General features: G+C 36.8%; 1 protein-coding gene across 1 annotated transcript; it reads right to left on the minus strand.

Annotated features, from left to right (window-relative positions):
* Positions 1 to 380: 380 nt before the first annotated feature.
* Positions 381 to 25,501, minus strand: ACMSD (aminocarboxymuconate semialdehyde decarboxylase). The gene is made up of 10 exons (XM_030486317.1): positions 25,335 to 25,501; positions 22,028 to 22,072; positions 16,121 to 16,217; positions 13,807 to 13,856; positions 12,253 to 12,489; positions 9,184 to 9,277; positions 7,475 to 7,570; positions 6,841 to 7,013; positions 1,358 to 1,456; positions 381 to 1,123 (listed from the first exon to the last, which is right to left on the minus strand). The coding sequence occupies exons 1-10, from the start codon at positions 25,389 to 25,391 to the stop codon at positions 1,061 to 1,063; spliced, it is 1,011 nt and encodes a 336-aa protein (XP_030342177.1). The 5' UTR covers positions 25,392 to 25,501; the 3' UTR covers positions 381 to 1,060.
* Positions 25,502 to 26,875: the final 1,374 nt, after the last annotated feature.

The raw sequence follows: 26,875 nt of genomic DNA on the forward strand, positions 1-26,875 counted from the left end.
GTTCAGCTTGTGGCATAAGGATGGTTATGGACACAGCTACAAACCCAAATGCTGTCTAATTCTATTTTTCCTGGAGCATTCTAAGACAAAACAAGAATGGTGACAGCACGCATAGCCAGCAAGGGATCCCATGAGAATGGAGACACTAAGTGCCCATCAGTATTTTGCTGAGTGGTATAAAATCCGCTCAGGAGGAGAATGCCAGTGTGCTCACTGGATAAGCATGAAAACCCATTTCAGTCAATAGTCTAAAAAGTAAGCCATCTTTCCATTCCTCTAGCAGGACTCCAACGACATAGAGCGTTAACATTTCAACATTGAAAGTAGCCAACCTTCCTTTTAAGAAGTATTTTTTTTAGGACTGGAACATTAAACCGTACTGTTGCTAAACACTAGTATTTATTTTGACAGTGATGCACAAAGTATTACCCACACAAATACATTATTTCTGCACCTGCAACTGCATTGCTCAAATTGTGTCAGATGAGTAAGTTGCCAGTGGTGTAGGTGGCAGCTGCAAAGTACAAGTCCCCACATAGACCTTTTTCATGCTATCACAACATTTCCAAAGCACTGGTGCGTGTGCTTGGAGGGCTGAGCTGCAGTGTGTATACAGCCACCTCAATCCGTGGGTGAAGGCAAATGCCGCATTTTACTGAGCATCAACAAAACTTCTGGTTTGAGATTCTTTTAAATTCTGTTTATTGGGCATAACAAAGACTGAAATGTAATGGGTGCAAGTCATAATCTTCTCTGTTCTTTCTCCTGGGAATCAAGTCCTAATAGCACAAGACTGATTATCTTTTGAGATTTTTATTACAACTGCAAAAGATGAAATCTTTCTTTTTCCGTGAAAGCCAGAATTTCAGAATCGTTTAAAATACAACCTAAATCCTCAAACGCACAGAAATACCTGTGCATACTCATTTTCAGGACACTTGCTTTTGTTCTGGATTTGGTTTAGGCTGTAATGTACTTGTCAAACTTGTTTTTCACCTGTATAATTGCACGTGCAAATGGAAGGATTCAGTGCTATTTCCGAAGTTTGGTCTCTTTATAATCATTCAAATTGTTTTCTGCTAAGACCCAGAAATTCCAGAGCATTTCCAGCCTTGAGTTTATCCTGTTAAAACATAACACATACAAATGCTTGCGTGTGCTTAATTCCTATTTTACTCAAATGCTTTTACTTGTGTTTTAAAATTTACTTGTGTTTTAAAATGAACTGCTGCAAAGAGACTAAAGGGCCTCTTTGCAGAAGCCAGTGTGCTACACTGTTTTTTCAGTGTTTTATCTCAGGTCTAAAACCAGAGGCTTAAAAAGGAGGTGAAGAAAACCCCAAATGTAAAGATCATACCTTCAGTTTATGGTCAAAATCTTCCATTGAATCAATCAATTTTCCAGGTTCCAGTTCCCCAAGTGGAAAAGGGTAATCTGTCCCCAAAATAACTTTGTCCTGGCAATAAAAAAACATGTTGTACACATGTAGTGACATTAAACAATATAGTTGCACATTTTTTAGGGGAATTTATAATAAACTACAGGAAATTACATGTATCTATTAGACTGATAAATTACAAAAGTGAATATAAAAATAATCTTTGGGTTCCAACTTTCATTAGGAAGAAAACAAAGCTTGAAAACAACAACTTCAGGTTTTATTGGGTGAATTTAAGTTTGGAAAAAAAAGTACAGGTTATTTGTTAACCATTTTTTGGTGGTGTCTAACTAAAGTTTTGTGCATTTTTATTCTGACAGAAAGCTCAAAATGCAAATCCCAGGCCGTGAGCATGAATGTGTATTGCTCAGGTGAATAACACATAAGTGGTAATTTCCTCCTCAGATATTGGTTTTCTGTACTGCAGCGCTGGTTTGAAGTGTAACAAAAAGGCATCTGTTGTTCTGCTACACAGCTCATACTGCTTCTGCAGGTAGTTTGCCTGAAGTGCGGTGATTAATTTTGATGAAGTGTTTCCATAGTTAATGCTCAATAAAGGATACGCAGAATTATTTAATGTATTTCTTGACTTGGTTCTTTCTCGGTTCTTTTTCATGCTCATTGCATGCTCTGCATTGTGGTGTGCAATCCAAAATGAGTATGAAAGTTTTTGACACATTTCTTTAAGAACCTCAGGAGGTTCTGCACCAAACTCAGAAAAGATGCTTGGATTTGCATTCCTGAATTTGAAAATCTTGACTACATACACACACAGACACATGCAAACTTAAAATTATATATATGTGAGAAAAACGTGTAACAAAAAATACAAAGCAATCAAAACTATCTTTTGTGTGATACCTTAAAAGGTGTAATAATTGCAATATGATACTACTTAAAGCATGTTATGATGTAGAATTACTACAAACACTTAAATAAAAAAATATTTAACTAATATTCAGCTACAGATAAAAAACCTCAAAATCTCATTTACAAAATTGCATATATTTTTGGAAGTCTGTATTTTTTTAAAATGTCATTGACTTTAACTGGGATTGGATATTAGCTGTGCATTTGAAACATGTATTGAGAATATAAGTGACATGGTTTTTTTCTGAAAGCAAGTCAGTGAAAAGAAAATTCAATAAAAACCTGTATGCGACATTCCTGTTGTCGCAGATGAAAAGAAATAGGCAGATCCTCAATAGGTCCCCATGGTTATGGGTTCATTTTCATACAGGAATATTTCCCCATTTTATCTGCCTTGGAGAGCGCATACTGCTAACTCTCTTGATTTTATCAAGTCTGTTTTCCTTTAAGCTTCACCTCCTGAAGACATGAATATTTGAAATCCAGAGGTTTCATTTAAAATACATGGTTTTAAAGGTCTCATGAATTTGAAGTCAAGCTTATAATTTTGGGGCACTTTTTATAATATTTGAACTCAGTTACAAATACTGAAATAGGATGAAGAAAACATAATTCAGTTATTTTATTAAATGATTAGATTTTCTTATTTTTCATATGTTGCTTTCTAAATTTTTTTACTTCCAGTAGATGTCACCGGAGAGTCTCTGAAAACCTAAACAAAACCTTATCCCGAATCCGAACAGAAGGTACACTTTCTATTGTTCTGTCCTATATTGCTGTGTTATAATTTATTAGAGAAGTCTTGCCATACGAATAGGAGAGTTTATACCCTCTGTCTACTAGATCAAGTTCTCAGTGTAGATTGAACAAAATAGATTTGGATGTGTGTAGTCTTAAGCAGCTGAATGCATTCTCGTTTATAATATTCAATCTGATAACAAAACATTTTCTTCAGATACAAAACCCAAATGTGTGCCGTATGCAAAAAAACCCCAACCAATAAACATACTACATTTATATGAGAAAATGGATTTCTAAGTTAAGGAGAAGGAAACCCAGCTGTTTATTAGTCAAGGTTAAATAAGCCAGGAAGGTTTGTACGTTCTTGTTTCCATCTTCTATATACCAAAGGGGAAGGACATCCCATGGCCTCGTTGGAATAATACGTATGTATTATTTCAATTATATTTTTCTTTTCCTCTAATTTAAAGCGTTTCACAACTAATCATGTTATCTATTCATCAGCAATAAAATTAAGAGCTGTAATTTAATAACAAGAATTTAAAAGCAGCATTATTGCTCTGCTACTGGTGATATTAGGCTATTCATTTATACTCTTTGAGCTTCAGCTTTGTACCCACCTATATAACAGGGATTGCAATACCTATCTTTAGCAACCAGCCTCAGAAAAGTCCTGTGAAGCTTCTGCAGATAAATAATACTCCTAGCATAATGGCTGTGGTATTATATAACTCCAAAGTGTATCAACAAGGGCAGTTTTCCCTAGAGGACTTACAGTTCGATACGTTAATTAGCACATCTCTCCTTTCATAAGGTTGTATATGGCTAATGATTAATGTCATTTAATCAGAGCCTTCTACTCAACAGAACTTTTTTCACAATGATAGAGGCCTTAATCTTAAAATTAATCTCAAAGAGCATCAGGCTTGAGTTCACCCTCTTATGTTAGTAAAAACTGTATTTGCCTTGAATCTCATATTCTTTCCTATTGTCAGGGTGTATATCAAAAAAAGGCCAGACAGCTATAGCCAGTTCAGCTCCAACTCTGGCCAGAGCATGTTTTACCTTTGGATGATGGCCCTTGAGGAATCACCGTGAGGTAGTTTTTTTAGAGATACACTGAATCATTTAATCCCCATCAATGCAGTTTTTCACTTTTTATAGCCAGCATCATTAGGAGTTTTGTATTTGTTTATATTCACTTCACGCTACCTCACCATGGTTGGAGAGTGAAGGACTGCAGCAATTTTGCAGTCTTACAAAATTATTTCTCAGAAATGTGTATTTCTGCTTCCTTGAACTGGGATAGGCTCAATTAACCTGCACCCAAATCTAAGAAGGGATGAAGTTAAATGTACATGACTCATCACAGCTGTCACTGGATTTTAATATTCATAAGCTGAAAGCCAGCACAGTACATTCTGATGCCAGGGAATGGCTGTTCCCGAGGGACCTGAAGCCATGTCTAAGCACATCTGTACACACACTACTGGCCTGCCTGCACAGCTCTCAGCTGTACCCTGGAGAGCTGTCCCATTTCAAACCTTCAGCTTACAAAGTTACAACGCCATCCTCAAAACCCAGTCACATTGTTTTTAGCCCAGCATTTATCCATCTTATAAGTGTTTTTCTGCCAATACACGACTGCACTGAGAACACTGAGATATTTGGCATTTTTTCAAGCATTTGGCTCAGGGAAATGGTATTATGGGAGAATATCAACTTTCACTGGTAAAAGAGGGCACTTTTTAATCTTCATGGTTATAAAGTAAAGCTTGAAAATGTGATGTGAATGTTTTTTTCAAGGATAAGATGCATTAGGCTTTGAAAAAGAGAAAGAAAATGTAACTTTTTCTTTTTTTCTTTTTTTTTTTTTTCCCCCCTGAGTTCTCCTGAGTGGTAAAAGCATTTACATTTTTGGGATCTGACTCATGACTCTTCAGCACTGGGTTCTACCTGATGTCACATTGCTTGAGCTCAAAATACCCAGAGGAGAATTACTGATGACACCAACATCCCACGTAGTACACCGGTCAAATTTATTGTGTTAAGGAACTTAATTTCAGAAGTCTGTTGGCAAAATACACAGGACACCAGAGAGGCTATTGGTGAGTGACTTAGATTATCGAATTACAGTCCATAACCTCTCTCTCCTCAAACAACTAAATTTCAGTTTTGCAAAGGCTAATCATGATTGAGGGTCAGAGTCGATGTGTCATTTCTTAGGAAGAAAGGTAGAGAAGTTACAGTTTAAGTGTGGTTCAAAGACAACAGTCATTGCTTAGAGCAGCCTTGAGATGCAAAGCTAACTTGTTACTCTAGAGCTGAACTGCTCTGAGACTTCCATTTTACAGAAGTTAAAAGAAAAAAAGTTTAGTTTGTCAGCAATGGATTAGGCATCCTGTTGTATTTTCTGTCTTGCTTTGCTCTTGACATCTATGGTTCAGCTTAACAAAATCAGACCAGAAAAACAATCTGTGGGTCTCAGCCATGCTGAGTCACACAGCTTCTAATTTACCAAGGTCATGGCAATTTAAAATTCAAGAGCTAGACACATCCATCCATACTATGTAGAACCAGAATATACTTAGGATGAACATGGTCTAGATTTGGGAAGACTTCTCAGGAAAGGAGATAACTGAAGACAAGTGCTGAACTGTTACTCCATAAGTCTTTGGGTGTCTTGTAAAACGGAAGTGCACATCACATCCAGTAAAATTTTTACGTCTGTTGTAAAACCTACTTAAAGCCACTTGGTTACTGTAAACTACAGTTAGATTCAAAAGGTAATACATAGTAAATAGTAAAAAGTCCTGGGCTGTTGACCATGATGTATTTACTATTTAGAGTTTGGTAACAGAAATTAAAAGAAATCAGTATTGGGCTGGAGCCCCAGCATTGTGTTAGCAACCCAGCTAGTGCCCAAAACTTCATCCTTGACACAGAGATCTCTCCATCAGTGTTCACTAAGACTAGCACTGACAAAAAAATTGCTATAACATGTACAGAAAACAGAGATACAATTGTTGAGACACAGAAGTCAGTGTCAGAGCTTGCATTTCTGTTTTTCACACCTGGTAAGTATCTGTCTGCTAGCTGCAGAAACTCCAGGAGGTCCAGAGATCAAGACACCAATATTGGGTCTCTTGTTGATTTGTAGTGATACACTGGAAGTTGGCATGAGTGATGCCATTTTCAATCCCTTCCAGAGCATTTACTAATGAGAAGGAAGTATTGGAATGTTTTTGAATTTTTCAGTCCCATGCTGAGCCCCATTTAAACAGGTTGCTAAACTACAAAGATTTCTTTACTCTTTAACAATTAAAATATTTTTGCAACCCCATGATGTTTAATGTTCTTTCCAGAATCCTCACAAAAACTTATTATTGACTTTTTTCTGCCTATAACTTTGCAATTGGAAATACAATTTGATTTCTTTGAGTATAGACTTGAATATTTCAAAATTAAGCCATTTGAAAACAAGGCTCTAAATGAAGCACTCTTTACTTGCAGTCCCATCCTGAATGACCTTGCACAAGGAACTAGCCTCACTGAACCAAGGTTCACAGTGCATAATTTCCTTGATTAAAACCACCATTTTAATAACTGTATATTAAAAACTTTATAAACAGGGCAGAAGTCCCTCGGTTCATAGTAGCTCAGGTTCTGATTTTACTGGGTGAATGAATATGCTATCTTCTTCCTGCTTTCTTCTTCTCTTCGCCTTTTGCTGTTTCATAGGGAATTAAATAAAGAATGACTCACCTGCTTCTGGAAGCATTAAAACTCACCTCTCCTATTACACTTGTCAGCAGCCTTAGTGCACCACGATCATGGACAAGGGAGTCTGTATAAAATGAACCAAGGTATTTTCTTGGATCCACCTTATTGTCAAGTGCACACAAATCGGGGCGCACAGTAAATCCATGGGAGATTCGCCCCACCGTGTATGGAAAAGCTCCACCTGCAAGAAGAAATTTTTAGTAAAGCACCTGAAAATAGGTGGGAAAAAAGCCACTTTATCAACAGATCAAATTTTACTGTTAGCTATTTAGAAAGAAAGTGCTCCACACCAGCAATTTTTTATTCTTTCTATTTCATTAGCTTCTTTCTGTTTTCCCCATTTCTTCACTCCTGTAATGCCTAAATTCCTTCTGCTGCTTCCTTGTCCCTTTCCCCAAACCATCTCCTGTCTCCCCTTCCTCCTTGTTTCCCTTAAAGACTATTGCAACAGTTCAAACACTGGCTGAAGCAGGCTAGAGGGTGTTCATACAAGCAGCCAATCTGGCAGATTATCTTCTTTGGGGTAATAATACTCAGCTAGTGGCAGGCTTAAAGTGGTAACCCTATTAGCTGGCATGCCAGAAAATACAACTGTACCATGCTCAACTGAATTACAGGTGTTTCACATGGTGTATTACTTACCTCCGTGTGCAAAACAAACTTTCAGCTTAGGAAATTTTTCAAAAATTCCTCCCATAAGCATGGAGCAAATGGCTATGGTTGTTTCTGTGGGCATGCCTAGGAATAAAAACAACTTTATTGTATAAGAGTTTTATTTTCTATTTTCCTAAAACAACTTTATTGTATGAGAGTTTTATTTCCTATTTTTCTATTTGAGTTTGAAATGTTATCTTAATTTTCTTCAATTAGCCTTGAGTCTACTGAAAAAATAATAGTTACAGAGCAGCTGCCAAAGGATATACATTATTTCTATTAGAGGAACACAGAGCTGAACATTAATTAATTGAAATGAGGACACAGGACTGGAAGCTAAGATCTGAATTCTAAGCTCACTTTTCACCTTACACCACTAGGACAGCTGACAGGCACTTTGGGTATGTCCTGAAACGCACACTGCAGGCTTGATTACTCAGTTATCCTCACTCAAAGACAAGTCTGGAACAAGCCAGGTTCTCTTCTCACCTGTGTTTCTGGGTTTGTGAAGAAAGTAGGGCAGATATGTTGGTGGATATTCCAGCACAGATCTGAGGTTTAGTTATGACACGGTGTCAGTTCCTACAGTTTAGAAATAGCCTCTCTCTTTGCCGCTAAGTGACTTGGATGCCCAGTGTTAGGAACATAATAGCAATTTAGGTTCCTACATAAGGCCTCGGTTTCTGAGCACACTGAACATATTTAGAATATCATGCCATTTAGGTGCCTAACTTCAGACATCCAGCTTGAAATTAGGAAATAAGTTCCCCTCATTTATGGGGGAAACAATACCTACTAATGTTTTACCATATGCTTAGATGCAAAGCCTTATTAGGCTTAGCAGGAAAATATTTTAATTATACTTTGTTAAGTAAATGCAAGAATTTTAGTCTCTTTTAAAATCTGTGTTGTTTAGCCTGCTCTGATTAAGACTAAGTGATATGTTTTAACATGATGCACTGGTGATTGGGACACAAATATTTTTCCAGTGTATATTGCAGAACATATATTGTATGTATATTGTGTATGTTTTTCAGAACACCTCTACTGGATGCAGTTCAAAACAGTGCAAAGCAAAACAAAACAATGCAAAACAGAATAAGTGAGGATGGAATCACATCTAAGCATTTCCAGGTATCAGTATAACCTGCCTCCTGTTATTCAATGTAGTTCTGATTTACCTAGCAGATGTTGAAAAAAATCAGGAGCTAGATAATTGCCTACATCTATGGGGAGCTTTCGAAGTACGTGTTGTTTCAGCTAGAGTTGATGTGAACTTCTCTGATCAACCTGTTTCTAGGAAATGATCCGAGAAATTCTAGGAAGTAATGTTTGGTTTTGCCTACTCTTTCATTTACTCACGTTATTTTTGAGGATCTAATTTCAGAGAAAATTCACTTTTCCGTAGTCATCTGCTCTTTGTGTTCAGGACAAAAAAGAATACTGGATTCTGTTGCTAGTCTGAATAATTTTAATTCTAGGTATTTGAAAGTTAGACAAACTAAACAAGCTTAAAAACAAATGACTGCTGAATTTACACAACAGACTTAATTATAGTACTTGACTTAAAAAAATATGTAAGATTGATAGAAAAATCATGTAGTTTTTCTCTGTACTAGTACCTTTGCAACAATCTTCTGGGCATAATACAGTGACAGTTCATAAATGTAGATTAAGCAAAGTAAATATATACTCACCTATTAGCCAGGGAAACCAATATTTGGACATCCTTCCATCTATCTGCATGTCCCAGGGATGCACAAAAAGACAGCAGTTTAATCGTTCAGCAGCCTGTGGCAAAAAGAAATCTAAATCTTGACTAATTATACCAAAATGCATCTCAGTTCTTAGCCATGCTTTAAAATTTACCTGCAAAATTGTACTGACATTAGTACTAGTAATGAAAATAGGCCCAGAAAAACAACAATAAGCAATAGTTAGTTGCATTTATTCCTCTGGGCCATATCCTGAAGTTCGCACTCAGTTTCAGAGTTCTTTTTGAGACTACAGGGTTGGAAACACTGATAATACCAATTTAGTAAGCTGTCCTGGTTTCAGCTGGGATATATTTTCTTTCTAGTTGCTGGTACAGTGCTGTGTTTTGGATTTAGCATGAGAATAATGCTGATAACACACCAATGTTCTAGTTGTTGCTAAGTAGTGCTTACTTTAAATCAAGGACTTTTCAGTTTCCCATGGAGAGGAGGAAGTGAACAAGTGGCTGCGTGGTACTTAGTTGCCACTGGGGTTAAACCGTGACGTAAACCACCTGTTGCTCAGATTAATATGGTACCAAAATGCTTTTTTAGCTGTGTTTGTCAGCAATCTTGCAATATAAAACTTGGTTCATACTAGCATTCTTTTGGTTTCATTACACATGAGGATGAATTCTCATAATGTTTTATAGAACCACTTTAGGATGGTTTTGCAGAACTGTTCCAGCTGCATTCACGAATTTTCATTGCAGTTGCACTACATTTGTCTCCTTAGGCTTTCTACCTGGCTTAAAAAAAGTTAAAACTATTCCTAATCCACCCTAAGAGTTTGAAATCTGATCAATAATCTGTTTCAAGTATACACATTTTTCCAAAGCTACTGATATCTTTGGAAAGGAAAACAGAAGAACAATATAGGATGCTGATTCTGAGTGAGTAATTTAACTATGTGCTTAAATTTAAATACATAGTCATTCATATGCTTAACCGGGATTTAACATCTTCGTTTTGTCAGATGTATTTCTGGACCCCTTCTTGTTGCTAAGGAGATTATCACACATTTGAAAAATTTGGGTTTATTTACCCATACATGCATAAATAAAGCTGCAGCTTTTGGATTGTAGGGAGTAATTGCCATCTACATTTGTAAACTAAAAATAGCAATTCAATAAATGGCTTTGTAGATTGATAAAGTTCATTATGAAATATGGCTTAATTTAGCAATTTTTGTTATCCAGCAATGTTTCTAAAAGTGGTAGGGGTTACTTCCTACGCATGTTAAACATAAGCTGAAGAATGTACAGTATAAGAGAGAGATCCCAGTACAAGAGAGGAATCTCAGGATGCTGTGTTGCATCAACAAGGGCATCACCAGCAGAGGTAAAGATGTCATTTTCCCACTGTATTTGATGTTTGTCAGGCCACACCTGGAATACTGCGTTCGGCTTTGGCCCCCACTATACAAGAAGGCTGTAGGCAGGCTGGAGAGGGTTCAGAGTAGGTCCACAAAGATGATTAAAGAGCTGGGAATCCTGCAATGTGAGGAAAGGCTGGGAGAGCTGGGTTTGTTCAGCCCAGAGAAAAGGCGGCTCAGGGAAGACCTTATCACCATGTTCTGGTATATAAAGGCTGGCTACAAAGAAGATGGAGACTCTCTTTTTAGTCACATGGAGTCACATGGAAAAGACAAGGGGTAATGGACACAAGTTACTCCCGGAGAGATTCCAATTGTACACTAGAGGAAAATTTTTCACGCTGAGAGGAATCAAACACTGCAATAATCTCCACAGGGAAGTGGTGGGATTCCCCAACACTCGATACTTTCAGAGTCAGCTGAAGAGGGTGCTGGGACACCTAGTCTAGGTCATGCTTTGCCAGTTGGACTAGCTGATCCCTGTGGTCCCTTCCAACCTGGTCTTTTATGATTCTATGATTCAGTTCAAGAGAGACATGGAGTTACTGGAGAGAGTCTAAAGATGGTGACGGGACTGGAGCATCTCTCCTGTAAGGAAATGTTGAGAATGCTGGGACTGTTTAGCCCCAAGAAGAGAAGGTTCAGCAGAGATCTCATCAATGTATATAAATACCTGAAGGGAGAGTGTAAGGAAGATGGAGCCAGGCTCCTTTCAGTGGTTCCCAGTGACAGGACCAGAGGCAATGGGCACAAACAGAGACACAGGAAGTTCCCTCTGAAGATCAGGAAATACTTTTTTTACTGTGAGGGTGACTGAGCACTGGCACAGGTTGCCCAGAGAGGCTGTGAAGTTTCCGCCCATGGAGATATTCAAAAGCCACCTGGACATGGTTCTGGGCATCTGGCTCTAGGTGGCCCTGCTTGAGCAGACGGTCGGGCCAGGTGACCTCCAGAGGCCCCTCTGAAACTCAGCCTGCTGTGATTCTGTGAATGCATGCATCTCCAAGAGGGGAAGTTGCTAACTGACTGTATATGAGCATAAAAAATATACCCTGGATGCTGCGCTAACAGAATTCTTGAATAAATTGAGCATTCTGAAAAATAACCTCTATGGATCAATTTCAAGCTGACAACTATAATAATGTGTGCTATTTAAGAAATGCAATCTGTAAGTTCATTTTATAATCAATACATTCAGTTTGGAAGTTTTGGTTGATTGGCATAATTCTGTATGGTACTTTGGTTCTACAGGTATCTCGGAAAATCTCAGGGAGTTTTATTAGTTATGTCAATAGGATTGGATACAGTAACTTGAACCCAAAAGCACAGTGCAGAAATACTTTATTTGATACTGCACTTATCCTCACAAATCAAGAAGGCAACGCTACAGTGAGAACTCATATAATAAAAAGATTTCAGAATGTTTTATATTGTATTATTGTCATTATATCCTATAATGAATTATCATATATTATTAAAGCTGCATGTCTCTGATTACTAAGCAGATTAGAAGGCTCAGTTGTTTTAATGGATCTATAAGGTTTATTTAGTTGATGACTGAATATGTCTCGAGATATTTTTAGACAGAATTCCATACCACAGAATTCCCCAGAATAAGGAAAGAAACATATACTCACAGCATAAATATCATACAGTTCTGGTGCATTAAGGTCCCATTCATTGACGTGAGATCCTATTTGCACTCCAGGGAACCCAAGTTCATTCACGCAGCGATGCATTTCCTTCACAGCCAGGTCTGGAGCTTGCAAAGGTAACGTACCCAAGCCGATAAACCTCTTGGGGTACTTTTTTACTGTAGCAGCTAAGTCATTATTTAATATCTGGGCTAGATCTAAAGTATCCTGAGGTTTGGCCTGGCAAGATATTAAGCGGAACAGTACATTAAAATATAGTTCTCAAATGTTATCACCTTTAGAAGATACTGGATAAATGTCACTGCAAACAATTCAGAGACAGGATTTGAACCTAAAATTTACTTTACAGTTCTGAATAGCTGGAAATCAGTAGGGCTAAATTCTCTGCCTCGCTTTAAAACCTTTGGGTGCAGTTCTGCTTCTTGTCTTGAATATTTTATCAACTGCTGTTGCCTCCACTGCTCAGGATGAGTGTAATAAAGCCCAGGTTGCTGATGCACGCAAGTGTCTGGTCTTTTGTGTAAACCAGTCCTCTGTTTTTGTCTATCCCAATGCAAAAATCTCAGCATATATTTTTTTAACATAGCAATGAAATATTTACTCTCCTATTACTGGAGTTGGAGAGATAAAAACAAGAAATGTGAGATGCTGGAGCATGAGAATACTACAGAGAAAACTCGAGCCAATCTCTCTAACATTTAGGAGGAGATAACAGTCATAATTTGAATAAGGGAAATGCAATATCCATACAATCAGTTTCCCATTTTCCCTCCTAATACATATTTAATGGAAAATATTCCAAAAAATTTTAAAGATATGTCACCCAAAAAGAAATTCTGAAGATCAGTGGTACTACTTATGTGTGGGCTTAACACAGTGATTTTTAACATAGAGTATCGGTTTACACGTAACAGCTTGTTGACTTGTACATATAGCTAAATAGTTGAATTTCAAATGTATTTAGAAAAGCATTTTGCTATGATTTGTCTCCTCAGACTCTTTTTATTTCTTTGATGCATTCAAGATCACCATGCAGGGAACATACTAATTTAAATTTGCTACTGAATTTTAAGATTCAAAGCATTATTCTAGGTCAATGAGTGCCATGCCACATTTAAAAGACCACGAATATATATTTTACTTTTTTTTTTCTTTTGTTAATGAGAAAATGCTAATTGAGGTCTAGCTTTTATGGAATCTGTACATAAATGTCTACCTGCTAACCATGGAGTCATGCTGTGTAAATTCTCTCCCTGTTTCCAACTACCCCAATAAGGTCTTCAGCAGAAATTCTGTTCTTGTCTTGTTCTTTCTCACTGAGTGTACTCCAGAGTGGAGTTTTGCCAGGATACCCTGCTGGCTTTTCTGATACCTGGACTGTTTTTTTGTCTTTTGTTTTTTTCACAACAGAACAACTCCCCATCTACTTCAGTGCTCCAGTGACTACTTAAATCACCTAATTCTTAGGAGGAAGCACTTATTTTTTTAAAAAATTGCTACATATGAAAATTGCAAAATATGCCAATAGGAACCTACCCAGTAGCTGAACATGACAGGGACTGTGGAAAGGACTTGGACTGTGACTCCTGAGTAAGAAAAAGCAGTTATTAATATTTCCCTTTTTTTAGATAAAATATTAAAAATAAGAAAGCATTTTGATTTGAAAGGTAGAAGGTAAAAGCTGTAACGGTAAGAAAGACTGATTTAACAGTGACATGGTTAGCATATTTTTTTTTTTCCTAACTAAGGATCAGGGTACTAATCTATACTATAACTTTTTGTGTGACAGGTTACAGGAATGAACACAACAAATCTAGCAGATTAACAAGAGGAAACAATAAACAGTAATTAGAACTTCATTAAATAGTTACATGTAATAAAACTACTAATGCAAAAGATGGCAGAAAAAAACCCTAGGACAACTTCTTCTAAGACAATGACCTTGCCAAAACACTCAAATGTTTAACAAAATGTTTTATCCTCCTTCTCAGTATTTTAAGTAGGAAACAAGAGGAGAAGCTGCCTCAGGCATCTGTCTTACAGGATCTGATTAATATTATGTACAGCAGCAATGGTTTCGGGTTAAGGATAGGGACTACAAAATTACATATGTACCAAAGTAGAGCCTAAGTTGTATTATCCACCAATATGCTACTGGACACTTGATTAGTCCAGTATGAATGTTTGAGAACATTCGCCATGTTTCCACAATAAGCACTGTATCTGGCTTCAATCCATTTTTACACTTCTGAGCAAATTTAACATAAACCTTAAAGGTAGATTTCCCAGCTGAACATCACTAGACACTAGCTTTAGGAAGAAGACGAATCAGAAAAACTTCTTTATACCGTCTTCAGAGGGCTTTACAAAGGAGAAAATAATAAGAAAAGGCAGTTAGGATTAACTGGAAGATTTTATTCAACAAAACTGTGATTATTTGTGGCACAGAACTGTGATGTTTGTTACCTTGATAGATTGTTTTATTGTATAGATCAAGACACAGGTTTGTATACCAAATAAACCTAGGACATATCATTATGAGAACTAATTTAGTCTCCTTGGTACATTGGCTACCATTTGTTATTACTGGCAAGATTTCTTAGGTTTTCACAAACAAAGCCTTTTAGCAACCAAGCTGTAAGTTATCTCTCTGAGTTAATAATACCTTACAGTGACTGATACTAGTTTTGTTCAGCTTTGCATCTTTGTTCCAAAATTATGCCATATTTGGAAGTTAAATTTTTGGGTATAATCTATTTTGGCCTGTGTTACAAAAAAACAGTCTTTGAACTAAGTAGCTACAGCTTTGTAAACCAAAAAGAGTAAACATGGCCCATAGTCTGTGTCATTAGGTGAACTGTAAGAATGAAAAACACCAAGACCTTTTTTTTTACACTTAATTGGCTGTTGTCTGATTCTCTGGAGTGTTGTAACAAAAGGGGACATTTTTATGGCACAAGTCACCAGATGGTGCTGTAACACACACTTTTAGATTTTTTTTTATTTTTAACTAAGTGAGCACTGTTTAGTTCGTGGAGAAATATTGTGGTGTTGGCTTTATATTACATTTTCTTTCCTCAGAGCTGTTGCAAGGAAAAAAAAAAAACCTCCTGTGTTTTGTTTTTGTCTACAGCAAATAGATGGGGCAGAATTGTTTTGTAGAAACTTGGTATTAGTGTTGAGGGAAATATCTGAAGGGGAAAGATGCCCAAAGGCTATTTATGATCCACACTATGGTTGAATGACATGGTAATCCCCAAGATCCTTAAACTAACTCAGGAAATCACTACAATCTAGTCAAGGCAGCCTATTTCAGAGAGGTTGCAAAGACATTCTAGCATTCCCATTAAATCGTAGAATCATAGAATGGTTTGGGTTGAAAAAGACCTTAAGATCATCTAGTTCCAACCCCAGGGATGCCTCACACGAGACCATGTCGTCCAAGACTCTGTCCATCCTGGCCTTGAACACTGCCAGGGATGGAGCATTTACCACTTCTTTGGGCAACCTGTTCCAGTGCCTCAGCACCCTCTAGCAAAGAACTGCTTCCTTATATCTAACCTGAACTTCCCCTGTTTTAGCTTAAACCCATTACCCCTGGTCCTATTGCTACAGTCCTTGATGGAGTTTGAAATACTGCTTCAGGGTGAAAATGAGGAGTGTGGGGGGGTGGAACTTGATGATCTCCAAGGTCCCTTCCAACCCAAACCATTCTATGACTCTATGAATGAATCAGTGTGCTAAACCTTTTCACTTTTATATTTTTATTGTGCACTTTCAACTGCACTAACAGAGAAGAGGCTGTTACTCTAAATGAGACACAATGATTTCAATTCCTTTACGGAGGTACCTGATAGGTTCATTTCTTTAATCCGTACTTCTGGATCCCAACAGTTCTCTTGAATAACTCTAAAAACCTTTCCATCCTTCATCATCTTTGCCTGTCCCTGTGAAATGACATTTTCATGTATTATAAATGTGACAAAGTAGTACATGCAAATTTATAGTCTGAGTGTATTGTGCTCCCTACAGAAATTCAGTTACAGAATATGTTATTTAATTTTTATTTATTGGATATTTTTATTCAAATACTATTTTAAAATAGTCAATAAATAAAACAGAAATGTATAGTTCAGATTTAATTCTTCATAATAAAACAATCTCCTTTCTTTTGCAATGTGTATCATTCTACATTTGTTTGGGAAAGATATCAGCTACCTTAATCAAACTTTATCCTCTAACCAAATTTTGACCTCAAAACAATGCTCTAATTAAATCTGTGCTAAATTTTCCCCATGGGTACGTGTGTGTTCTTTTAAAGTCAATGGCTTCACAGTGATTCCAGTAACCACAGAAATAATTGTCCAACTCTGTTCATTTCAGTCCAGTTGTTTCATACTACCGGTAATACTGAGACTAAAGGAGGCCTATTATGTTGCCTTCAGATTATATTTTCTCCTTGAGAAAACAAGAATTATTGAATAATATGTATTTGGAAAAAGAAAAACCTAAACAAAACCTAAATGCAGTATAAAACCGTTACCTGAGTTAGTGTGATACTATCTCCATATGCCACCAAATCCCAAACTTACAGAGTTCAAAATATTACCAAGGTCATGATATTTAATAATGTTCCTTTAACTACGGATAGGAAAACTTTATTTTTAAACTCTTTTTTTTTTTTTTTTTTTTTTTTGCCGATTGTCAAAAAAGGGTGAGTAGGCAGTGTCATCACATTAAACAAAGTAAATTGTCTGTTACAGTTGTAGGTATCCACATGCTTTTATGGACTTGTAAAAACAGAAAAAACAGCCCTTCTGTTGGCCTAGACTTACACCAATTGATGGGATACAATTCACCAATACTTGCAAGGCCTGAGTATCTCTTGGTTGCTTGAAGCTACTATAGGGATAAATGGAAATGGATGAAAGTCAGAAGGTCCACGTGAGCTGTCTATTTGGGATGGGTAAGCGTGGTCATGCAGCAGATGTATTGGACAGAGAAAACACTGCATCTGCAGTTGAAAATTGAAAACCACATCAGAAAACACAGCAGCTATTCCTTCACCTTCACAGTAAACAGAAGCCAAGTGCAGGGCAGTCTTCTGACCCTTCTGGAAAAGGAAATCTCTCTCTCCAAAGGCCACTTTATTTTTTCCTCACAAAATTGGCTTATTTAGGTTCCTAATTTTTTTTTTTAATAAAAAACCTGTTAAATCAGAATATTTGCTACTAGTATGCTAAACCAGAAATAACCAATAAAATTTTCCTAACTTCTCACAGGGCATGGTTTCTGTCCCCTCCTTCTGAGAAGTCAGACTGTTCTTAACCATGAATTTGTTATTAACTTTATACATCATTCACAAATATACTGCCTTAAGGAGTATTTTAAAGCTCTCTTCAACAAACCTAACTGTGCTGCCTTGGCAAACTGCCAAGTTACTTGTTAGCTGTATCACAGGTTGTGAAATACTAGAGTCGGTAACAACAACTACATAGTCCTGATCCTCTAGTAAAGTACTTCAGGTTCTTGTAAAATTGATTTTCCAACCTGACAGAAAGGTTTACTCTAACCATACTCTCCAATACATTAAAAAAAAAATAAAATCAGTGCATTGATGCAAATTGCTTAATAGAAAAATATTAAGGTGTGAGTAGAGAAAAAGACAGAGCAGAGCTGAGCATTGCATCACATATGAATAGATTGTGTGAACTTCACTGGATTACCACTGGGAGTATTTCTGTGAACACAGGCAACTTAATTCTTTCCTCAGACATAAGTAAAGCATTGCAGCTGACCTGATCATATTTTCTTCTGCTAATACTGAATACAATAATAGATTGTAACTTTACTAGCAACTTTGACAGTGCTCGTACTTAAATACCAAGATAAACCTGCAACAGGGTTTCAATATAGGAAAGGTCTCTAAAAAGCCATGTGCTGTTCTTATTGAAGAACTAGTTGAACTGTTCGCTATTTTCATTTGCATTAGCTGATTCTTTGTGAATACACTACAGGTCAAGGCTGAGCTCACAGCGTTGTATGTTGGCAACAACAATCTTGATTATGCAGTGAAGCAAAACATGATCATCTGAATAGATTCATGCTTGTCTACGTAATGATAGAAAGACTAGGTCCAGCAGCACTGTGACTGGAAAATGAGGCATATTGCTATGGTCTCTAAGACACTGTCACTAATTTGCACCTCATATTTGTAGAAGGAGAAATTATTCAGACATTCCACTGGGAAACAATTCTTAGAGCTTTTAGCACTAGTAAGAATGAAACATAGATCAGGAAAAAAAATTTCATGGATGCAGCACTGAAAATGTCATAAAAGACATGAGATTTCTATTTGCAAGGTTAACACAATTTTCTAAGGTTACAGCTGAAGAAGTCCTATTATTCTATGCTATTCTATGTCAGTCTATTTTTAGGCTATTTTGTTCTGTTCCGTTCCATTCCATTCCATTCCAAACATTGTCTGATATTTAAGGCTTTAATTAATTTATGTGGCAATTAAGAGAGAGAGATTTAAGAATTAAGTCCAGCAGGCTGATTTGGTTCAGCAAACTATGTTTAAAATTATCCCATCACTAAACTACTCAGTCACATCCCAAATTGCACTTTTTTGAAAATGCAAGTAATTATTTTCTTCCAGTTAGGCCCTGATGCTTCTTCACAGAATGATATGAGAAGCTTTTAGGGTTCCTGTTAATCTTAAGACTTAACTTCCCCAGCTCCACACATCTGAACATCTGATTTTATTTTGCCATGCACTTTTTTCATGCAACATTTTCAGACAGAAGCAGGCTAGACAGAATTCTCTGCAGAGTGCATAAGGCTATTACTGACTTGCCACAAGGTTCCTTTGCAAACTATTTTTAGCAAGGAATTTTAGCATCAGACCTGTAACAAACAGCTAAGTTACTAAAAATGTCTCCAACAACTCTCTCCTTCCTGCACCTACCATGTATCTCAGAAGCTGTGCCATCCACGCTTTTGTTCAGCGGGTGGCTTGGTCTCCCCTCCTATTCCTGCTTATACTCAGATCTGAAATTTCAGCATAATATTTCTTTGCTCCTCATTTTTGTTCCCAACCTTCATATTCTGTCATCCTTTTTCATAAATGGTTGTCAGGCATCTGACAGCATAGCCTTGCATGTTATATAATGACAAGTGTGTATATCATTAGATTGCAATAAACAGACATGGTTTTGTATCCATTTTATCAGCTTTTTCCAGTTAATATAAGCATATACACAATCACAGAGAAGTATGATTTTGTGAAGTGGTGAAGGAATGAGGGAATGACTACACCCACTGAAATTAACAGGCATTATATATTTAAATACTTTGATTACCTGGAAGATGCAAGTATTGCTTCTCTAAAGACAGTGCTGAATCTCTACAGAGAATGAATGAATTGGCCAAATCATACACAAAAATACCAAGCAATAAAGAAGACTGGGTATTTTATAAGGTTACCAAAACAGGCAGAGGCACTGCCATCCTGAATATGCTAAGTACTAAATCTTTCTATCACTTATCCTTCTAGTTTTTGGCACAGAATTCCTACATTGATGTCATGTTTGAATTTCAGAAGACAGACACAGATTAACCCCTGTAAAACACTGTGCATACAGCCTGCCATTATATAACATAGCTGGATTTAGACAGTTATTTACACTCTTCACATGTATTAGGTGGGTTATGAGCTCACTCTTTGTGTTGAGGTATTCATGCTCTCTGGTTTTTGTCTTGCAGCTTACTATACGCACATTGTTCTTTCTGCTTTTATCTACACAAGCCCTCTTGGCTTCTTATTTTTTCATTAATTATTTGGCTAATACCTTGCATTTCTTTTATCCCTTCTGTACCTGTACAACTCGCGACATTCCTGTAATTAGAGATTAAGGTTTTCAAGTTAGGAAGGTACATAAGAAGTGACATGGAAAGTGAACATGAAAGAGGTCTCCTGAGACCTCTTTTTAATGCCGTATTTCTAATCTCCCTCTTTCCAGAAGCCAGTGCCATTTGCGGTGACATGCTCTCCAAAAGATTCCAAGGAGTGGGGAACTAACAGGTCACAGGAGGAAGCTGGCTTAATGTGACAGTGTTGAGACAGACAGGGATATCTGACTGACATATTGAAGTTATTACATTATCTGCTCCACTCTGGTGAGACCTGCAGTACTGTGTTCAGCTCTGGGGCCCCAACATAAGAAGGATGTGGACCTGTGGGAGTGAGTCCAGAGGAGGGCCACAAATATGACCTGAGGGCTGGAGCACCTCTCCTGTGAAGACAGGCTGAGAGACCTGGAGTTGTTCAGCCTGGAGAAGAGAAAGCTCCGAGGAGACCTTAGAGCAACCTCCCAATACCTAAAGGAGCTGACAAGAAATCTGGAGAGGGACTTTTGACATGGGCATGTAGTGATAGGACAAGGAGGAATGGCTTTAAATTGGAAGAGGGTAAAAGACTCGATATTAGGAAGAAGTTCTTCACTGTGAGGGTGGTGAGACACTGGAACAGGTTGCCCAGAGGAGCTGTGGCTGCCCCATCCCTGCAAGCATTCAAGGCCAGGGTGGACGGGGCTTTGAGCAACCTGGTCTAGTGGAAGGTGTCCCTGCCTGTGGCAGGGGGTTGGAACTAGATGATCTTTAAGGCCTCTTCCAACCCAAACCACACTATGATTCTATGATTCTATGGTAACAGAGAATCTGTGACCATAAATCTTATGACCATCATCTTTAAAACAGTCTAGTACAGTTAACCTACATAGTAATGTACAGAGGGAATTATTTTGCCATATCAGCCCTAACTCTTAGGTCCTTGTGTCCTCCTGTAAAAACTGCAGTAATACTGGTATTTTTAAAATGCTCTTACGAAAAGATAAACTGCAACATTTTGATCTTGCTTTCAGAAGTTTTATACTTTTGTGTCACTCTGTCACTAAAATTACTGCCAATTTGCTCTACTCTGAGATCAGAATCAAGCCTTTAAGAAAACAGTTCTGTCCCCATTAGAGTAAACCCGTATATTCTGCTAACTTCACTACCAGCAAGATAGATTCTGAGTGTTATACCAGACTCATGGTACATGGAGACATGTTGTTCCAGTTGTACTAACATAGCCCAAATGCGCCATTGAAAAGTTAATAGAGTGGATGGTGATAAAGAGGTGAAGTAAAACCAGACCCAGCCTGCCTTTTACTTGCCAATAAACCTCACACTCCTACTTTTCTATGTAATGGTCTCCAAATCTATGCATTGTCCTTACTGTTCTGCTACTTGTTCTCCTCATCGTGAAGTTACAGAAATTACTCTTCCTCTTTCACTCAGATGTGAAGACGTGTTCACATCTTTAACTTGTATTAAGTTCCTTCTGGTTTTGCTTCTCATACAGATGACTGTATTTAAATAAAAAAAAAAAAAAAAGAAATCTACATTGCTTTAGGCTGACCTATCTTATTGAAGAGCTATCCTTGATGGGATGATGATGAAAAATGGATACTGCTTCATCCAAGAGAATGTGAGTTTCAAGCAAAAAGTTCTACTGAGGAATATTAGGACTTGGAGTGATATTAATTCATAAAAGATAGACCTCTAGAGAATCTGTACCAGACATAGCTCATCTTACTGCCACTTTCCTTTTTAATAGATTTACTGTGAGCATGTATTCCTGATGCTCAGCTTAGACTTTCCAGGATCAGTTTAGATATTCCAAGATCAGCTTAGAGCACCAAACAGTCCAAACCTTGCAGTGATGATCCAGCTGTACCCATCCACCATACCCGTATCTCTGTGAAAGAAAGAAGAAAAAGCCAGTGCTAATTAGCACTCTGCAATAATAATAAAAATGTCAGTTCTTACAACCCAGCAGTACCTCATTCAGGAGGAATACTTACATGTATGCTCAGCTTTGAGCCTGTGATTAGCCCCAGACTTCAGCCTAAGTCCTGAAGTTTAGCTGGGTTGGACCAACGATATTTGTAGAGCTAAACTTTTAGCTCCCAGTTCAACAACATTTTAAAGTAAGTCCTACAACTGATTTCAAAATGCTTCAAGTTGCTTACTATATTGAGGTTTTAACGCATGTTTTTGACACAGAAAAAATTAAATCAAGTAGTTGTCAATATAAAAATTGAGCTGACAATTTTCCAATCTGTAATCAGTTAATCATTAGCACAAAATAGTATTGATTCCACTTTTCAGCTTCCATGATTCAGCAGCAGGACTCAAGGTCAGACTCTCGTCTATTAATATTTAAACAGCCAAGAGAAGCTAAAAAGGAGAAGCTTAGACGCTCATTGATTCTTCCAGACAGATTCAAAATTGATTACGCAAAAAACCCCCAACACCAAAACCTGCAAAAGGTACTGATTTTCTTTTACTTTCACAAATTATCAGACTGGAAAGAAATGAAATCTTGAAATACCATAATAGACTGAAAACTGTGTTCAGAATTCCCATTTTTCTGTAAAGAAACATTTCAATGGGAACTATGTAAAAGCACTCATTTCTTTCACTGACATCTAAACAATTTGAATACAGTCCTGAATTTCCTGTGATAACAAATCATGATGTAATGCCACTGTGAGCTTTCCTAATGTAAGCATGCAGAGCCAAGCCTCCTGGCTTCAGCCAATCACGGATGCTAATGACCAAGGCTATGTATTATTTAGGTATGTAGGTCTGTATATTTTATTTTAATTCATAGATTTCTAGGTTTTTATATATATATATATAAATGTTTAAATTTGTGGAAAATTTTGTGAGTGACACCTGATGAGAACTTTATGTTTTCCCTAGCTCCATGCTAATTGCAATTGCAAGGTGTGCAGAAAACAAGTACTTTAAAGGTGCTCAAGGAGCATTCAGGCAATAAAAAAACTCACTGCTTTGTTTCTGAACTTATTTTCTTCTTTCTTCCTCTCAGTTCCTAGTTGGATGTATTCCTTATTTCATTTATTTCTATGAAATTTTATACCTATGGTTTCCTAAGCTCTTAACTAAGTATCTTGACAATAGAATTATCTAGGTTCAGGGTTCAGTACTTATAAGGTTGGGAAAAAAAAGAAAAAAGAAAAGTTTAGTGTGCGCGTTAGGATTGCCTTATTGTTTTTCCATGTGTGAGATATAGAAAACTATGTTAATGCCTTCGAATGTTTTCTATTCTGGGCCCATTAATAAACCATTGAATCGCTCAATCTTTACAACAGAGGAAACAAAAACCAGCAGGTGGAAATCAAGTTCTAAAAATTTGGTTGTTTGCCTCTGTATCAGTGTTTAAATAAATGCAACACTACTAACAACAGCAAATTCAGTCTTGATGTACGTCCGTGAACATCATGAGATTCTTGGGATGATTTTATCTCAGTGAGTTATTGCCCTTTTAAACTACATACAGAAAAAAATCATATTTTTAAATCATGTAAAATCAGAATGAATGAATTTTATAGGTGGTTTTATATGGATATTGCACAAACAAGGACAACAAAATTGGAAACAAGTAAGAGTAACCTGTCTTTGTAGTGTGGATATTTAAACTCCTACCCATTTAAACCAGACATAATTGTTCTAAAAAATATCTGTCATCTCACCTACATTATCCAGCGTATATTTGTTTTTCATTGAGGAGCTCTTATTATTGCAAACAGAAAGTGCAAATAGGTGTTTAAAAATACTTTTGTTGGTAAATGGAGAAACAAACATTCCTTTCCAGGAGGTTTCATGAATAATGATGTTATTTTTCACTACTAATGAAGAAATAATCCTATGTATGCTTTTTAATGCCAGGTTTTCTCATGAGGTTTTTTCTAATATGCTGTTTACATTTTCCAGCTGCTCTCTGGCTACTATTGAACTGATAGTGGACTGTCATGTTTAAAATCACAGAAACACAGAGGTAATGCATATGAAACACTTACTGAGAATTTGCCATCATCAACCTCGAAATAATTAAGTAAAAGAAATGTACAGGATAAAACAGTTTCATTTAGTGTGTCAAGCGCCTAAGCACATGGCTGAAATAATGGCATTCTTTTGTTGTCAAAGACAGGCACAATGAAATCCAATGGTTCCATACTATTGTCAGACACAGGGAATGTTCATTCAAACTACAAGCAGCACAGAATTACAATAAGGAAAGAAGCAACAGTGAAGGTCTTTTCTACTCTGATTTTTTATCATGAATAGAAACATTAAAGAGTTACAAAACATATCTATCCTGGAAACCCGAATGCAAATTTTAATTGAAAATAATTTTACAGATATGTGTGTATAAACTATATATATTATAGTTTCACTTTCCATTCTCAAATACTTTTCACAGGATGATGAAAATTATTACTGACAAGAATAATTTTTGCCATTGAATAATATTCATAAGAATAACAATAATAATAGTTATGACAACAATAACAACATGCAAAGATTCTAAGTTAATTCAAGTTGACTTACAGCTTCAATGTTCTAATGCCTGAGATTTTGTATTTCTAATACAATATGCTACTTTTTTCCAGTAACTGAAAAACCCCCAGATATTAATAGAATTATCATCATCATCAATTAGCTGTACTTAGAGTGACCCCACTCCTGTTGAAGTTAATGACCTTTATGCCTGTGGGTATAAGATGTGAATGACTTTTGTCTTAGGTAACATTAATCTTGTCTAATAGTTGCTTATTTCTCTTATTTAAACCAAAAGGGAATACCATTTGGGAACCTGAAAGCTCTGGTTTTATCAAGAAAGTCGAATTTACCATGATATTTGGCAATTTTAGGTCTCAGAAAAAAACCCCAAGCTAAAATATAAGAATTGCTTCAGACTAAATAAAGAGTGGGGAACAGAGCCCAGTTTTCCATCCCCTTCTTACTGGGACTCTTGCTTTGCAAAGTAAAGCAATACAAATATCTTATATCCCCCCCCCAAAAAAAAGTCAAATTAGACAAAAGCCTAGAGATATTTATAACAGAACCCTTCATTCACTGCTCTTTCAAAATTACATTGGTAGAAATGGTTGCTGATAACATAAGGCACTGAATATCTAAACTCTTATTACCTTTTTTAGGTCAGGCCATTCCTTAGGTAGAATGTGGCTATGAATATCAATTTTCATTTTTGAAGTATCAAAGGAGAAATACTCCTTCAATGAAAATGTTTTCTGTGTAATTGCTACTATCCTTCCTGTGCCTAGTTCAGCAGGTTATTAACTTTGGCCGCTGTTGAGATCCATCTGCTGTTTTATCAGGAGAGCTAGGGTACAGTGGCCAACCAGGGAGCCTAAATCCCGGAGGAGTGGCTCTCCGAAAGAACAAAAGCTTCTAGCAGAAAGTTCCCGTTAATGCATAAACTACAGCTGACTGAAGGCAAAGGGAAATACATGTTTATATTGGCACTACAAAGGGATTTATTTTACACAGCATCTAAAATGCAAACTTGTTTACAGTTCAAAATCATTCGATAAACCTGAATTAGAATAAATGTATTAAACATGCTGACCTGAATTTCCTCCTTTCTCCCTGAGTCTACAATAATTTGTGGAGAGCATATAACATACCCTTGGTAGACAGTCATAACTCCATGGCAGGGGGGTTGGAACAAGATGATCTTAAGGTCCTTTCCAACCCTAACTATTCTATGATTCTATGATCTACTCTCTTTTCTTTCCCTTACAATTTCTTTAAAGCTATGTTTAAAAAAAAAAGAAGGAAAAAAAAAAAATCACAGAAATATTGAATTGCAGCCAAATCTATGCTCTGCACTTTATTTCTCCCTTCTCATTATTGCTTCACTTAGGATATTTACACATGCTACTACATAACAGTGCTTACAGCCTCTCGAGCTGGCTCAAGATCTGGCAGGAGAATGCCTCAGATTATTTTAGCAATTAATGCTAGTGTAGTTCACTAGCTAATATGGCAAACAGTTTCTGCATCCTAAGTCAAGCTTAACTGGAGCTAGCTCAGATTTTCTGTAAACTACATCTCATGTTTTGCTCTTCGCTCAATTTAGTATTACACTTATTTCCTCAAGATATCCTTGTGCTGTATTTTTACCTGTAATTTATTTCCTTTATAACTTTATTTCAATGTATGCTACTCACATGCTACTCTTCTTATGAAAGCTGGTTAACCATTTCTTGATTAATTTGTTTCTAGTGAAAAATGCTGGGTTTTTTTCCAAAACTAAATGCTGTTGTGAGTCTTGCAACTTGAAATCAAGCAATCTGAAAAACAAGTGGCCCATTTTGTTTCATCCTTTTTCTGATTTTGTTATTTTGTTTGGAGTTTATAAAAAAAAATGGGACTTTCAAATTTCCCTGCTTGTTTACTAATTAAGCAAGCCTGCTTTAGATTTGGTCAGTTAACCTTCTTAGTTATTTATTCTTCAAGTCAATTCCTTGTGGCAGGGTTGGTTTTTTGTTTGATGGCATGCTTCTCTGCAATGTGAGATCACTGAAGACTAAAGTTCAAAAGAAATAGGAAGCAGCAGCTTTGTGAGAGCATTCCCTAAGTAAAGCAGGACAGCCAATAATTCACTTTAACAGATCAAAACCATGGGATTGAAAATTGCAGTTATTTCCATCTCAAAATCAAAACA

The sequence above is a fragment of the Strigops habroptila genome, chromosome 5, assembly GCF_004027225.2.
Source record: "Strigops habroptila isolate Jane chromosome 5, bStrHab1.2.pri, whole genome shotgun sequence".
NCBI classification, from domain to species: Eukaryota; Metazoa; Chordata; class Aves; order Psittaciformes; family Psittacidae; genus Strigops; species Strigops habroptila.

Excerpts from the sequence above, each read along its gene's own strand:
- ACMSD (XM_030486317.1), bottom strand. The coding sequence starts at position 25,391 with ATGAAAATTGATATTCATAGCCACATTCTACCTAAGGAATGGCCTGAC. Across the intron at positions 16,218-22,027 it reads AGCTGGATCATCACTGCAAG|GGACAGGCAAAGATGATGAA; the intron begins GTTTGGACTGTT and ends GTCATTTCACAG. Across the intron at positions 7,571-9,183 it reads TTGGTTTCCCTGGCTAATAG|GCATGCCCACAGAAACAACC; the intron begins GTGAGTATATAT and ends TTTTATTCCTAG.